Genomic DNA, 16,262 nt, shown 5'->3' on the forward strand with positions numbered 1-16,262 from the left:
GCTCCGCAACAGGAGAGGCCGCGATGGTGAGGGGCCCGCGCACCGTGATGAAGAGTGGCCCCCACTTGCCGCAGCTGGAGAAAGCCCTCGCACAGAAACGAAGACCCAACACAGCCATAAATAAAAATAAATAAAATAAAAAAAAAATTAAAAAAAAAAAAAAAGCTTCAGGCTAGGATGATGGATAATTAAAAACTTGGAAAAGAAATGAATCCACTTAAATGTATTTCCCAAACTTACTATCTTTAGATTAAATTACCATACACAGATTTTCAAAATTTGCCCAAGGAACGAATAATAATATTGGATGCCAGTTTATTAAGTAAAATTGGGTACACAGACTATAATAAATTCAAAGATAATATCAACTGTTTAATATTAAAAGAGGAGTTGTTACAGAGACTGCTAATTACCCTCCAATATTTATTTTCCCCCTCTTGCATATAGACATTTAACTGGGCACTCGGTTATCCAATCTCCTTTGTTTGATCATGTAAGTTCCAGCCAATGCAGTGCTTCATACATAATATGAGACTTGAGGGAGTGGTCTTGAAGGAAGGGGGCAGGCCCTCTCATTCTCTTCTCTTTGCTTCTGCTTGGAATTTGGATATATTTAACGTCTGGAGCTTAAACTGACAGCTTGGAACCACAAGGCAAATACTAAATGTTGAGAATGGTAAAGCTGAAAGATGGGAAAAGCTTGACTTTCTGACTCCATGACTCCAGAGTTTACCTTCTATCTATCTTCTTTTATGGAAGAAAGAAATAATTCTCTACCCTGTTAATTGCAGTCTGTCACTCAAAGCAGAACCTAATCCAAACAAATACTGTATTTGGTATTATATTTAAAAATAAGATGTTATGTGTGACAAAACCTAAGTTCATGGAATTGCCTGCTATAAGCACTGGGCCCTGAAGCCTGGGATATTACAGGCTTGACAAGCTGGAGCCTTTATTATTTGTAGCAAAATATTTGGTCATATCGTCAACTGCTGTTCCTTGGAAGGCAAAGCAGGTACCAACTGAGACTTTTAATATTAGGAGCAAAGTTAGGAAAAAATTAAATGCTGATGTGCGTTGGCTCCTTCTTGCTATGTTCAGCAGTCTTCAAGAGAGAGATGAACTCAGTCTAGGACTAGCCAGTCAGCAGGCTGAGAGAAAAGAAAAACCACTTTGAAATGGAAGATGGAAGGCTCTCTGCTTCTGCTGGCAATCTAAAATGATGGAGAATCTTCAATTTACAAGCTTGAAAAAGTAAAAAAAACAAAAAACAAAAAACAAGAAAGCCCTCCACACACATACAAAAACTGTATCCTAAACTAAGGTACAGCAATTATAAGCCATAGCTGCCAAGAGGTAGCCTTAGAATGAAGTAAAGCTGTAGCCCAAGATGCCTTTTATCACCTTGAGGTAAGAGTAAGGATGGGGAAAAAAAAACTGTGAGAGATAGGCATCTCATTGATTAGGACTTGTTATATTAGGATTTAATTCGTATCTGATGCAAATATATAATCATCAGCAGAACTCTGTATGTACTCTGTTATTATAGATAATAAATAAATAAAATAAAATAAATAAATGAAAGGAACAAATAATTACAACAACAAAAAGAGCCATCTACCAGAAAGTGGGAAACAGTCCTATGGCAATAATCATACTTAGGATATTATCATAAAGGGTTATTCTTTCTCAAGGCCACAAAGTTGAAAGGGGGCATAAGTTGAAAGGAGGAAGGAGAAGAAAAGGATGGATCAGCAAGTTCTACTGGAGAGAGATGAGAGTGGCTCACCTCCATTGAGAATTAGCAGAACACAGAGGTAAGTAAATAAAAGAACAGAGTCACCAAGCTTAAAACTACATCAAGGGACTTCCCTGGTGGCGCAGTGGTTAAGAATCTGCCTGCCAATGCAGGGGACACAGGTTCGATCCCTGGTCTGGGAAGATCCCACATGCCGCGGAGCAACTAAGCCCATGTGCCACAACTACTGAGCCTGCGCTCTAGAGCCCATGAGCCACAACTACTGAGCCCGCATGCCACAACTACTGAAGCCCGCACACCTAGAGCCCATGCTCCACAACAAGAGAAGCCACTGCAATGAGAAGCCTGAGCACCGCACTGAAGAATAGCCCCCACTCGCTGCAACTAGGGAAAGCCCATGCGCAGCAACGAAGACCCAATGCAGCCAAAAATAAATAAATAAATAAATAAGTAAATTTACTAAAAAAAACACACTACATCAAGAACAGATATTTCGATTTGGTTACTTGCACACAGAATCGTCTTAAAGAAAATAGATTACAAGACTACAGTGTTTTTGAGGGAATGAATTTTCAGCAATTAAAAAAAAGTCCCCTAAAATCATTTCTTCTATTTGTTTGGCCATAGAAAATTAGGAATGTAAACAGAAATACCAACTTTATTAGAAAACAAAACAAAATTTATTTTCTGATTTATAAAGAGGTTTTACGAGAGAACGTCCTGAAACTATCTTTGTTTTCACTTATTTGTATCATTACTCAGTAATTTGTGGTGGCCAAGGAGGGATGCTGGTCGTATCTCCCCTCCTGTTTGAGGAGCAGAGTTGGTTGGTCTAATTGGGGTCCACAGATGTCCTCCTGCTGAGGCCATGCTCCCCGAGGCTGCCCCAGGTAATTACTAAACATGGCAAGAGCACCCGAGTCAGGCCATTTCTGTCTATCGTGGGACTCTAACAGGCTATTTTTATGAGGATTGTGGCTGACACTGTCTCAGTGCTTTGCTACAACCTGGGGTTCTCTTCCTACACAATCCTCCTTCCTTCCATCACTCCTTCCTCAGGTGTCAGACTTCCTCCTCCTCTTTTACCCCTTTATCCTTCAGAGACATTTTGCCCAGTAAATCTTTCAGTGTCTAATTCTGCCTTAACATCTGTTTCTTGGAGTACGTGAACTGACACATTACTCATGAAAAAAAAGTTTCAAATTTTTTTTTTTTTTTGGTAAAGCATTGTAAAATCAACTGGATAGGGTAATCTGTAGAAATGTTTATGTTCTCCAAATAATAACCTGACACACATATCACATATTGACATGAGATATACAAGTCATCACAGTTTTAAAATCTTGCCAATTTTTTTTTTTAACTTAAGAGCATTTTAGATACAGAAAATATTTTCTAAAGGATACATACAAAAAATCATATTCAATCTACATATTTATAGTTACCTATATTTCTACAGTCAGAACATTATGTTCTTTTAATCTAGTGATTTTAAAATAACAAAATTAATATAAGGAGAAAAACCCCACAAAATAACAGTGATAAATAGCCACAGGGTTAATACAATTCCTGCAAGTCAAAGAGTTTTTATAATTTCATGATTTTTTCCTTTGAAAAACTACTTATAATTCACCCTTAAATCTGAATACTCCCAGTGCAAGCCAGTCATAAGAGCCAGAAAAAAGCAAAGGCATGTTGAATATCACAATAATTCTAATGATAATTAGCCCAAATCATAGCTCTAATCAAATTTTACTTCTAGGAGGTATAAAAAGGTCTTTGGAATTGGGGGCTATGTAATGAATACTTTCCTATCTCCAACAGAGAAAGAGTTTCTGAAGAGGTTAATATATTCAATTTCACTGTGCAATTCCCTTCCTCCTCTGTGCCCTTTTCTTTTATGCATGTAGTTGGAAAACAAAGTAAAACAACCAAAAGTTCCTTGGGAATTGGATTGAAAAAGAAATGTGTCTCTTCTTGTTAATGTTCTCATAATGGAAAGAAATGGCTTAAAAATGTATTTTTTAAAGTGGGGAAAGAATTTGCTTAGAATAGCAAATATTGATCTAAATATTTTTATGGCAAGTGGTTGTTTTAAACAACCAAATTCTTTTTAAGAAGTTAATAATTGAGAAAGTTTCTAGGTTAATTCACTACAGTTAAGGAAAGACTAACTCTCTAAAGCTGAATAAGAGAAAAACAATCATGTATAACAATGAACCAGGGTGAAATAGTAAAAGCACAAAGGAAAGATATATAAATAAAAAATTAGTGAATGGGTTTGGAAACAATAAAAGAAAACTTAATTCCAATTATTATACAAAGTTAGCCAATCCAAATCAAAATAATTTTTAACAACTTCCAGGAATCCCTAAGGTTCTAAGATGTGATTTCCTCATTTCTCGTTTTGCTATTTAATAAATTGTTAGTCGGTTGGTCAGAAAAACTTGACTCTTGCCATAGTATTTTAAAGGGAGGTATATTACATAAAAGTAAAATGGGCATCGAAGTATTTCAATATTAATAAGTGATGTTCAACACTATATAAATGTAGATGATGGTGAACTTTCATTTTATTTTTTAAAAGGCAATAAATAATTTATCCCCTGATCCCTTCTAACCTCAGTATAGTTGGGCCATGGGTGGAAGAAAGACCAAGAGGAAAAGATGATGACTAGTCCATGCTTTCAAGTTGGAAGTATATCCACTAGACTAATATTTTTAAAGACCATTTATTTTATAGCAGTTGTTTAGCTTTGAGTCGAAGTTCTCCACTTGCCTATTTCTGAGTGGCACTGCAGTCCCCAAATCAGCGACTGACTGGAATTTTAGTTTACCAAAGCTGGTTTTAAATCAGTAGAATCTTGAGTCTTGTTATACCCCATGTGTGATGCAGCAAAAAGAGCATCTGGGCAAGGCTTGAAAGATTTGAGAACTAATTCAGAACCCATCAAGGAGTGAGAGGATGCAGGGAACTGTGAAAGTGTGTGTGTGTGTGTGTGTGTGTGCGCGTGTGCACGCATGTGTTGGGGGGTTAGGGGGTTGGTTCATGGTCTTGTTAATTTGGGAGGAGGAATGACAGGTTACTCCATGGATAGCAATACCTTCAGCAGTTCCTGACGCACAGGTCAGAAGTAGTCTTTAGGGAAACACTGCCAGATGGACCCCAAAATGCAGAAGGAGAAACAGAAAGTGTGGAGTAGAGGAAAGGGTAAGCTCAAGGCTTTTTGTCAGGCTGACTGCTGTCATCTTGACTCCTTTTTGTGTATTACGGCCCATATCCCACCTGTCAGCAAGTCCTGTAGGCTTGACTCCCAAAAATGTATTCAGAATTGACCATTTCCCACTCCTCCACTAGTCTATCTTCCTTCGTCTGGGTTATTACAATAGTCTCCATTGTGTTAACTATACTGCTCCCTTATCTGACCATACTCTTTTCTCAAAACAGCAGCCTTAGAGATCGGTTTAAAATGTAAATTAGATTTTGCCATTCACCTGGTTCAATCTTCAAATGACCACCCCCCTCACTCAGAGTAAAAGACCCTTCACGATCCAGCCTCTGCAGCCTCGCACTCCGGAAGCTGTGTGGCCTCCTGTCCTCAAGGCCTCCATGTGCTCATACCTGTGTACTAGTTACACTTCCTTTTCTCTCTACCAGAGATGCTCTTCTCCATATCTCCTCTTGATGTGTTTGCTCACATCCTTGAGCTTTTTGCTCAATCCTTGAGCTCTTTGTTCAGGTGCCATTTTCTCATTGAGGCTTCATCTGTCAAATTGTTTTAAATGGTAATCTTCAACATCCCCCTTCCCCCAGACCCTCCTATCCCCTTCTCTGATTTATCTTCTCCAAAAATACTCATTTCACCAATTTGTTATCTCGACTGGAATGACAGCACGTATTTTTTTCTGACTTGTTCAATGCTCTAGCATGAATAATGCCAGGTTTTAGTAAATATTTAGTAAATAAAATGATTTGAATCCTGGCCCTACTCCTCACTAGTCATACAGATAGTATGTACACCTAGATAAAAAGTGCATCTGATCTAATACAAAATCATGTTATTGTCAAGACCCTGAAAAGTTATTCCTGCCAAATATGATAGTGAAATACCAGTGGCTGTTCTCTGCCAGCACAGTCAGTATCCCTTACCTAAAGTTCTCTAGGGGGAGAGGAGTGTGGCAGAAGCTGGCCATCTACGTGGGGATGAGAAGTCCTCTAGCCCCTTTTGCATGTAACCATTAAACGTAACCATGGGGACTGTTGATTAATTTAATCAATGACTAAATATAGAACTATTATGCAACAGGCATTCTTCCCCAACACTTAATATAGCAGAAAATGTGAACAACTAATATCCTTGTCGTATTAGTGCTTACATTCTAGTGGAGATTCCAATAATAAACAGTCAATATAGCACATAATGAAGGATGTAGAATGTTAGAAAGTGATTAAGTGCTGTGGTAGGGGAGGGAAGAAAGTAGAGTGGGACAACAGGGACCAGGGATGCTGGGGGTGGGTGGGTCAGGATGTGCTGGAGCAGGAAAGAGAGGGCCTGGTCATCCTCCTGGAGGAGGTGAGACTTGGGCAAAGTTTCTAAGGAGGAGAGTAAACCAGAGAAGAGTCAAAAAACAAAACAAAAAAAATAAGGGTCTAGGGAAAAAAGAAAACATTATAGGGACAATAGAAACCAGACCAGTGGTCGCCTGGGACAGGGCAGGAATGAGAATTGACTGCAAGGGGCAGAAGGGAAATTTGGGGGACTGGGGAAATGATCTAAGAGCTGGACTGTGGTGATGGCGACACTACTGTATAAATTCACTAAACTCACTGATTTATACACTTGAAATAGGTGGATTTTAGCATATGTAAATTTTATCTTAGTAAAAGCAATGAAAAGAGAGAGAGGGAATAAGAGAGGTAACATTAGAAACATAAAATTAAACAAAATAGAAAAACATGCCTGTAGAAGACATGGATATCATAATTAGAAAACTGTAAAAGCAGTTTCTGGTATTCCTTTATCTGTACATTAAACCAGACAATCTGATTATATTTTTATTTGATGTTTCGAATCCAGAATCCAGGATATATAAAAGTACGCTGTGATGGTGAGTTTTACATGTCAACTTGGATAGGCTCTAATACACAGTTATTCAATCCAACACTCATCTAGGTGCTGTTGTGAAGGTGTTTTGTGGATGTGGTGAACATCCACATTCAACTGACTTTAAGTAAAAGAGATAAGCCTTGACAATGTAGCCCTCATCCAACCAGGTGAAAGGTCTTAAGAGCAAAACAGATGTTTCCCCAGGTGGAGCTTAGAGTAGGTATACATTAATAAGAGAATCATACCAACAATGTAAAATGATAACTTTATAAAGGTGAGACATACGGGGGGATGAGAGCAAAAACTGTAAATTCTATGAGGGTAGAGATTCTGGCTCCTGTTTGGTCGCGGTATATCACCAGCACCAAGCATAACCCCGGAGTTATATGAAGGGCTCCATAGTCTCTTTGGATATAAATGAATAAATGTAGATCTCAGTTCTGTAATAGAAAGATAAATGCATGTTTGAAAAGAAAGTCCTAAAGATAACTAAGGATTTAGAGAAATAGGCCCACAAAAAGATTAAAAGATTTACTATTATTTCAACCAGTTAAGAGAAAATTGAACACTGATCTAATAACAGAGTTGAAGGATTTCAATTCCCAAAGTAATACCACATTTGTTTTCTTTGAAGGCATTTCTTGTGAGAACACTTAATGTGCAAAACAGCACATGTACCCAGCGTTTATATGTTAAATGTAGGAATGATCTTACTGTCAGTAAGGGACTGGACACATAGCCATGGGTGTCAAGTATGTTCTCCTGAACTTTTCTGGTTGTTTTAATATGAACAACTCTCTGGCAACACTTCATTATATCTTTATGACTCTAAGCCTATGTTCTACTGCTCAGTATATACACATTATGCAAAATTCCAAGACCAGTACAGCATACCATTAGGATGACAATTTATTCTTAAACACATGTGATTTCAGAAAAGCCACTTAAACTCTACTGAGGGAAGAGAACAATTCCAGGATTTCATCTTCTTTTCATGGCACTCTTTTGTATGTGTGTGATTGTTTTATTTCCAGCATTATTAGTATCTACAGCCAAAGTCTTTACTATTTTCATTTCTTTGGTAGTGATAGGTCCCACCATACTACAAATCAAGGTCAAATTCAAAATTCCTCCGTTTCTGAAAACTTCCAGGTCTGTTAAGCAATGTGGATAGACTTCCCCCCCTTGTCTTTATGTATGATCCTGCCCCTAAAGTTTGCTAACGCCAAGTCTGTGATAATTAATTTTATGTGTCAACTTGAGCAGGCTAAAGGATGCTCAGATAACTGGTAAAACATTGTTTCTGGGTGGGTCTGTGAGGGTGTCTCCAAAAGAGATTAGCACTGGAATCAGTAGACTAAGTGAAGAAGATGGCTCTCATCAAAGTGGGTGGGCATCATCCAACCTGTTGAGGGCCCAACAGAACAAAAAAGGCAGAGGAAGGGCAAATTCCATCTCTCTTTTTGATCTGGGATGTCTATCTTCTCCTGCCCTTGGACGTTGGAGCTCCCAGATTTTCGGCCTTTGGACTTTGGGAATTGTAAGAGGAAGCTTTGAGACTAGGAGTTAAACCACTGGCTCCCCTGGGTCTCAGGCCTTTGGACTCTAACTGAATTGCACCACTGTCTTCCTGGTTCTCTAGCTTGCAGACAGCAGATCGTGGGACTTCTGGGCTCCATAACCCTGCACATATATATATATATATATATATATATATATACACACACACACACACACATATACACACACACATATATATATATGAATCCTGACTGATACAAAGTCTAAGCTGTATGCTCTTTTTTTCTCACTCTAATTGTTAGTTTCTTACACATGGGATACATTTTCAAAACAATGATTCCTTTACTTATCATTTGCACTTTTGTATTGCTCTGTTTACACAAAGCTTTCTAACATTTATCAGAGATGAGTTCTCACCATGACCAAGTGTGGTCATGGAATTTTCTCAAAAATATTTTTTATTGATTTCCTTAAAATTCTATACTCAGTCCTATTTAGAGGTCAGAAAGTCATGTTCAGAAATTTGGCCAGCAGTGCTGTTTTTATCCAGTGTGCATAGTAGTTTAATTTTTGTTGTTGCTGTTTGATTGTTTGAATGTCTCTACCTTTTAGTTATCCACATTGCCTAAAATTTGTTTGACTTTCAACTCTTATAAAATTCATCTTTGAAAATGAATAATATTAATCCAGAAATATGAATCTCCCTTAAGAAGTATGGTAACTTTAATTAAAGGGAGCTATGAAGCAAATCACTTATATCTTATTATGGGCTGACTTGTACCTTCCAAAAAGATATGTTGAAGTCTTAACCCCTAGAATCTGTAAATGTGGCCTTATTTGGAAGTAGGGTCCTTGCAGATGTAATCAAGTTAAATGAGGTTATAATCTGATCGCCTAATGTATCCCTAATCTGATGACTGGTGTCCTTAAAAGGAGAGGGAAATTTGGACACAGAAAAACAGAGGGAAGAATTCATTTTGAAGATGGAGGCAGAAATTGGAGCAATGTATCCACAAACCAAGGAAAACCAAGGATTGCTTGCAACCATCAGAAGATAGGAGAATCCAGAAAATACTCTTCTTTGGAGACTTTAGAGGGATCAGGGCCCTAGTGAACCTTGGGCCCTGCTGAACCTTGGTTTCAGACTTCTAGCCTCCAGAACTGTGAGGGGATAAGTTTCTGTTGTTTTAAGCCACCCAGTTTGTAGTTTGTTGCAGCAGCCCTGGAAACCTAATACAAAGAAGTTTGCTTAAGATTCACTTTTCAGACCACTGAGGAAGACATCATCTAACGTACCATATCATTTGATAAAACATTTATCACTCCATTTCTTGTGGAAAGCAACAAAAAGGAGCTAGAAAACAAATCTCCAAACAACAGATTTTCAGTAGGTGCAACAACAGGCCAGTTGGCCCTTCAGAGGAAGGAAGACTGGACCATAAACAGAGTGCTGCAAGGTCCTGCACATATTCTGGTGACAGACGGGTCAACCCAGGAATTCCTGAGAAACTATCTGGGAGGCCTTTCATGACTAAGTTGTGGTGTGTTTTAGATCACTAAGGAAAGCGTTAGGCACTCACAGCTGGTGGCATTTTCCCTTAAACAGCCAGGAAGCACCAGCACTGGTAACAAGCCTCTAACTGATTCAATGAGAACTACTTTACACAGATATATATTTGAGACAGGGACCTGGGACACTTTGCTGCAGTACTTGCACCTGGACAAAGGTCTTCTCGAGCAACAGAACACAAAGAAACTATAAGGAACTAAAAATAATTGTGTGCATGTGCAACTGGGGCAAATTATCAACAACAAAATACAGAAAAGATCAAAATAAAACCCCAACTGCCACTTCCGCAGAGCCAGGAGCAAAGGCAGGGGGTCGGGAGCCAAAGCAGGGCACCGCCCATGCTCCCCTCACTCACCACCACCTAAGGGGAGGGCAAACCACCTCAGCCACTCCTCCGGCCCGACCCCTGGACACACCCCCTACCCTCACCCCATATGAGGAACCAGCTCGCCCCGCCTCGGGAGCAAGTGAGCAAGGGAACCTGTTTTTGTTCTCGCTCCCCCCTGCTGCAGCAGGGGCCCCAGTAAAGCCTTGTCTGAATTTCTTGTCTGGTCTCTGATCAATTTCTATTGATTAAGGAGTCCAAAAACCCTGGTCAGAAACATATTTACATATCAATCTAATAACTATTTAAAATTCATGCTCTATTTCAATGAGGAGTAAAAGGCTATATACTGGTGAGCCTAGATTTGTAACTGGGAAGGGCTGTGCCCTTTTATTAAACTTTATTAATTCCATTCCTATCAGACTCTGGCCAGTTCCCAATGCCCCCCATCTCTCTGGTCACCTCCACCTAATCTGGCACCTTCTTGAGAGCTGCCACCCCCAGTGTGTTCCTTAGAACTCCCCTTCCAACAAGACTGGATCTTTCTTACCTCTCCTCTTCAGCCCACAGCTCCTTTTCCTTTTAAATTAAAACAAATAATCAAAATACCAAACCTAAAGAAATTTTTAAGTTTAAAAATCTTTCTACTCTCTCATGATCATGGGCCCTGGCCTGTATCAGAAAGCAAATTCCCAGGTAAGCAGTCAATAATAAATTGAATTATTTTGTTTAGAATTCTTTTGATTATTAAAATTAATGAAGTGTTATCAAAAGGAATTCAAGTTGGGAGATAGAGAAATAAGGTAAAGCAGCTAAAATAACTTCCTGAGGAAACATTCCCAAATGAATAATCTTTCTTTTTCTGTTTATTCCCAAGAAAGAACAAGGCAAGATAATTCTTAGAGCGTAAACGTCTGATTGAGAGTGTTACAGAGGAGAACTAAGAGCCCTCCTGGGATGAGCAGGGCGCAGGCGCGGAGAGAAAAGGCTCCGCACTGGTGGGCACAGCCGTGCCTGTGGTGGCAAAAGCGGCTGTGTGGCCAGGACTTACTTCAAAAGAAGCAAACTGTGGACATGGTTAAGGGCAGAACGCCTTTACGTAAGGCTTTCACCCAGCGGGAAAACAATTTGATTTTTACTGACTAAGGAGGAAGAAATGCTTTGAGTAGCTGTGCAGCTGGTGAGAGGCCTCAGATGAGCACATGACCTGAAATCTGAAATTTTCCTTGGAAGGGGCTGTCTCAAAAGGAGTTTAAGAAAAGACCCCAGATGAACTGGAAAGGCAATCAGCATTTAGCATGAAACCCTGGGGTCAGACCCTGGGGTTAACAGGTGATCCTGTGTAATGTTCACAGAACAGATCCTATTGCCTTTTAATAGATAAAGAAAGATAAATTATTAAAATGACCTATCAACTAAGAGAAGACACCGTCCCAAATTAGGTGTGTATGATTCAAAGTTCTTATTTTAGAACAAAGTCAATTCTCCTTTCCACTATACTAATATTTCTTAAGATGTCATCATTGTAACATCTACAACTTACTTTACATTTTCAGCACAGACAGTATGAAGTCGTGTGAGTGTGTTCCAAGTGACAGTCCAGAGGCGGCTATCATTCTAATCAGGCAGCCACGCGCCAGAGGCAGTCGAGAGCGCGCTCTCAGAAACACTGCAGCCACTCCAGACGCAACTGCTCCAGGATTTCTGCTGTCTATTCCTCTCATCAACTTTCTGAAGGTCAAGTTGGGTTTTCTTTGGTAAAAATAGTGGTCTCTTAATTAGCATAAATGGTAGATAAATGTTATTAGGAAAGAGATCTCAGTGGTGAAATTAAATATATTAAGGTTATGCAGTTTGGCAAAACATCTTTTAGAAACACACCTTGTGTGAAAATGGTATAAGACTCCAGTGAGGTCTGTGACCTGAAGCCGTGGAGACGGTTCTGGATTCTGGATCAGTGAACCTGTGCCAGCTATTAGCTTAGGAGGCTTTCTGTTGCCTGGCACTGGCTCTGGGTGTAGCTGAATCCTGCCTCTGAAACACTGCTACAGCTGCCTGAAGAAAACAGTTTGTTCAAGGTAAAGCAAGTCAGAGAGCTAGGACTTTGTTGAGCTGACAGAGGAGTTTGTATTAACAGTGTTGTTCCAGCTTGCTAATAAATGTTCATTTAATAAATGTCTCTATGTGCACCAGACCCTGTCTGGGGCTTCCTTTCACCGCTCCATGGTGGCAGAGCTGTATGAGAATAGCTGTTTCTTACTTATCTCACTTGTCAGTGGCTGACATTGTTTTTTAAAAAGAATATAATATATATGCATGCAAGTTGGCTAAGTCAGATCTATAATTCTGTTACTCAGATCATTTGTTTCAGAATCACTTGAAGTTTAGAATTCTTCGATTTCTCAACATCCTGCATTCTAAAATTCTAGGAGTGTGGCCTGAGAATCTGAATTGTAACACGTTCCCCTAGTGATTCTCATATACTCTGAGGATTCAGCCAATGAAGATATAACCAAAGAAGCATCATGATCATTTGCTGACAGCATTTCCCAATGGCAGACTAAAGACCCGAGAGGGAGGAAATATGACCCTGACTGCTGGGTTTGAAAACCCAAATCTGTAAAGCAATAGTAATAGCACACTATAAAGCCCTCATATCCTATAAACTCTATGCCATAAATTTGTGGTTATAGCTTTTTGCCTACCCATCTAGACGGAAATAGATCAACACTTGCCTTAAGCATTCAGCAAGCTCATTCATGGCCAAAGATATTCCACTGTCATTTGGATGAGTAGGGATTATCAATAGCTTTCCAACTGAATACTGTCATCCATTTTCTGACAGCAATGAAAACTGTTGGCCAGAAGTCCATCTTGTTAAATACGTTTTGGGAGAAAAACCAGTTTAGCTACTGGGTTGCTTTTTCTCACATCAATAAGCCCAGTTTATTCACTCCTAAGACATCTTGTCTGACTTCATCCACTCATCAAATATTTATTGAGAGACTTTTAAAAAGCATGTAGCTTTAACTCCCAACAAAGACCATGGAAGATTAAAGAAGCAGAGGTCTAGTTCAGGACTTCTGTCTCTGAGCTGTCACTCATCATCATATCATGATGCAGAGGGGAGAAACACCCTCATACAGGAGTCAGAGGTTTTGAATTCGGGGGCTGGCTATAGACTCAGCGGCAAGTCAGTATAGCTCTTAGGGCTTCTATTTCTTCTTTTAGAAATTTAGGAATAAAAGGCTTGCCTTGCTTATTTTTCAGAATTTACTAATTCATTTACAAATATTTATTGGTCATCTACTATATTCAGGAATTTTTCTAGGACCTTGGGGGATAAAGCAGGAAACAAGACATACAAGATGTCTGTTGTCAAGTAGTCTTATTCTAATAATTAGAGAAATATATACAAATGGTGATATATAAACATATATTTATATATACAAATAGATATAGGAATATTAATAGGCATATTTGCAGAGGCAAGTATATGTACACATACTTTTTAAAGCTTAAACCAAAGCCTTTTCTAAGGATACAATGTATATTTTTAGATCTCACATAGGGTGATTAGAATGAGAAAGGGAATAATCTAATGAAAGATTATTATTGATCTAAGCAACACACCTAGCATTTTAATAAAAGATATCCCTATGTTTCATTAATGAAAAAAAACATTTTCTGGCAGGATGCATTTCTCAAATTAGAAAACATGCCAGGTCTGTGTTCCAACACTTTTTCACATATAGAAGTAGAATTTATCATTAAAAGAATCTTCCATTCCACTAATCTTTTTATTACTTAAGAATCAAGATATTTGTGATAAGGTGGCTTCATGTAAGGCAACCTGTGTTAGGCAGCCTCTCAGAAGGCCCCAATAACCCCTGATTTCTTGTGTAATCCCCTTGCTTTAAGTGTGGGCTGGATTTAGTGACTTGCTTCTAATAAGTTGTATATAACAGAAGTGATGGGATGTGAGTTCCAATTGTATATAACAGAAGACTGGATTATTAAAAACAACAACAAGAACAAAACTTTTATGGCTTCTATCTTGTAAATTTTCTCTCCCACTTACTGGCTTTTCCCTCCCCTCCCCTTCTCCCTCCCAACCTCTCCACTTCTCTCCACCCCTCTCTCTCTCTCTCTCTCTCTCTCTCCCCCACACACACACACACACACACACACCCCACCCCACCCCATCATCTATAGAAGAAACCACTTGAAGAAGAGAGGCCCCGAAGGATCAGACCTGCATAGAGGAGAACCAAGGCACCCCAGCCAATAGCCAGCACAAATGATCAACCAAGTGAGTGCACCTTCTTGGAAGCAAACTCTCTAGCACAATTAAGGTTTCAAATAACGTAGCCATAGCCAACAGCTTGGGTATAACCCCATGACAGACCCAGGTGGTCAGAATCACCCAGCTAAGTCATTTCTGAATTCCTGGTCTAGAGAAACTGTGAGATAATACATGTTTGTTCTTTTAAGCCACTAAGGTTTGGGGTAATTAGTTACACAGCAAGAGATGACTAATGTATAATCCAAGGACATGATTCTTGAGAATAGTGTTATGAGAATGAATGGATTCAAAATCTCACGCTTTATACTTAGAATATTTGAATTGGACTAGAAGAATATGGTGACATCATATTAACACTTTATCATGAAGAAACAATACATTTGATGCTCCTTTTAGTTCAATGAGGTTACAGTTTGCTTTTTTCCTGAGATCCACTGAGTCCACTGAATATAAATACTTCATAATCAAACTTTTTTGAAACTCCATTTTTAGCAATGTATTAGTTAACCAATTAAAAAAAAATGGTAGTCTTACCTCCAAAAAAGTACTTCTCGCCAGTTTTAACTTGAAGAGGACTGTTAGTTCGAACTGCTGAGGCTTCATCTCCATCGATAGTGAGAATAACAAAATTCTCCTTAGCCAGGAAACGGACCTCATGCCACTGGCCGTCATTCAACCCAGAACCTGTTAGATAAAGAGAAAAGGCCATTTCTTTTCTTAAGATGATTCGGTTTAAAATAATTTTTAATAACAACTTGAGTCAGAGCTTTGTAAGTAAAAATTAATATATTTGCATCTAGGAAAATTGAGTGTAGCTACAATTAATGTCTCATCTTCTTTAATATTATAAGTAGTTCTATCCTCCGCCAGACCAAATACGGCGTTAACATAACCCAATCAAGTAGGGATACAATGTGCCATCAGGGTACATAAGAAACTGGAGTGAATTAAGTTGTTTGGGAGATGATGATGAACTATTTTAATTTAATAACTTATTTTCTAGTTAGCTTTACTAGACTTCACTCTCAGATGAGAAAAAGGATTTGTAATTTTATCTAATGTCACTCTCTGTTTTTAAAAACTATTTTTTGTACTGTCATTGTCTCTCAATAGCCACATCTGGCAAGCATAGCTAATAGAAATGAAGGACTAAAGAATAAATGTGTGAGTATGTGCAGTGAAGGGGAGCAGAATATGCCACCCCAACATGTGCCATTTCAGCATACTGATTATTTTGAATTAAAGTTACTTAAGAAAAAGCAAGTGCAGTAAGGATACTCTGACCCTCCTTTGTCCCTCTGAAAGCAGGAAACAAATCTCTCATGTGAAAGGTACCATCCCTGTACCAGGAGGGAACAAGGCTTCCTTATCACTAGAGAGAGGGAAGTTAGGGCCAAGAAGGCTGTATAAACAAACCATGTTACTTCTTTGTTAATCTACTACCCCAAACCCAAAACTTGGGTTACCAAAGTTACCCAAAAACTTCTTTGTCTTGTTAATTCTTTATAAAATTAATCTTTTTCTTTGGCTAAAAGGTATAAAATCTGCTTACATTGGTCACTTCTTTGAGTCTCATATTTCGGAGAGGTCCCATACATACAAAATTATATTTGTTTTCCTCCTGGTAATCTGTCTGATGTCAATTTAATTCTTAGATTAGCCAAAGAACCTAG

General features: G+C 38.7%; 1 protein-coding gene across 1 annotated transcript in view; it reads right to left on the bottom strand.

Moving 5' to 3' along the window:
* The window catches only part of CNTNAP2 (contactin associated protein 2), a 1,523,154-nt gene that overhangs the window by 979,096 nt on the left and 527,796 nt on the right, over positions 1 to 16,262 (bottom strand). Inside the window, exon 9 of the mRNA XM_057550506.1 lies at positions 15,124 to 15,273. Within this exon, the coding sequence (XP_057406489.1) occupies positions 15,124 to 15,273 (150 nt within the window). The remainder of the gene's footprint in view (positions 1 to 15,123; positions 15,274 to 16,262) is intronic.

Source organism: Balaenoptera acutorostrata, chromosome 7 (genome assembly GCF_949987535.1).
Source record: "Balaenoptera acutorostrata chromosome 7, mBalAcu1.1, whole genome shotgun sequence".
NCBI classification, from domain to species: Eukaryota; Metazoa; Chordata; class Mammalia; order Artiodactyla; family Balaenopteridae; genus Balaenoptera; species Balaenoptera acutorostrata.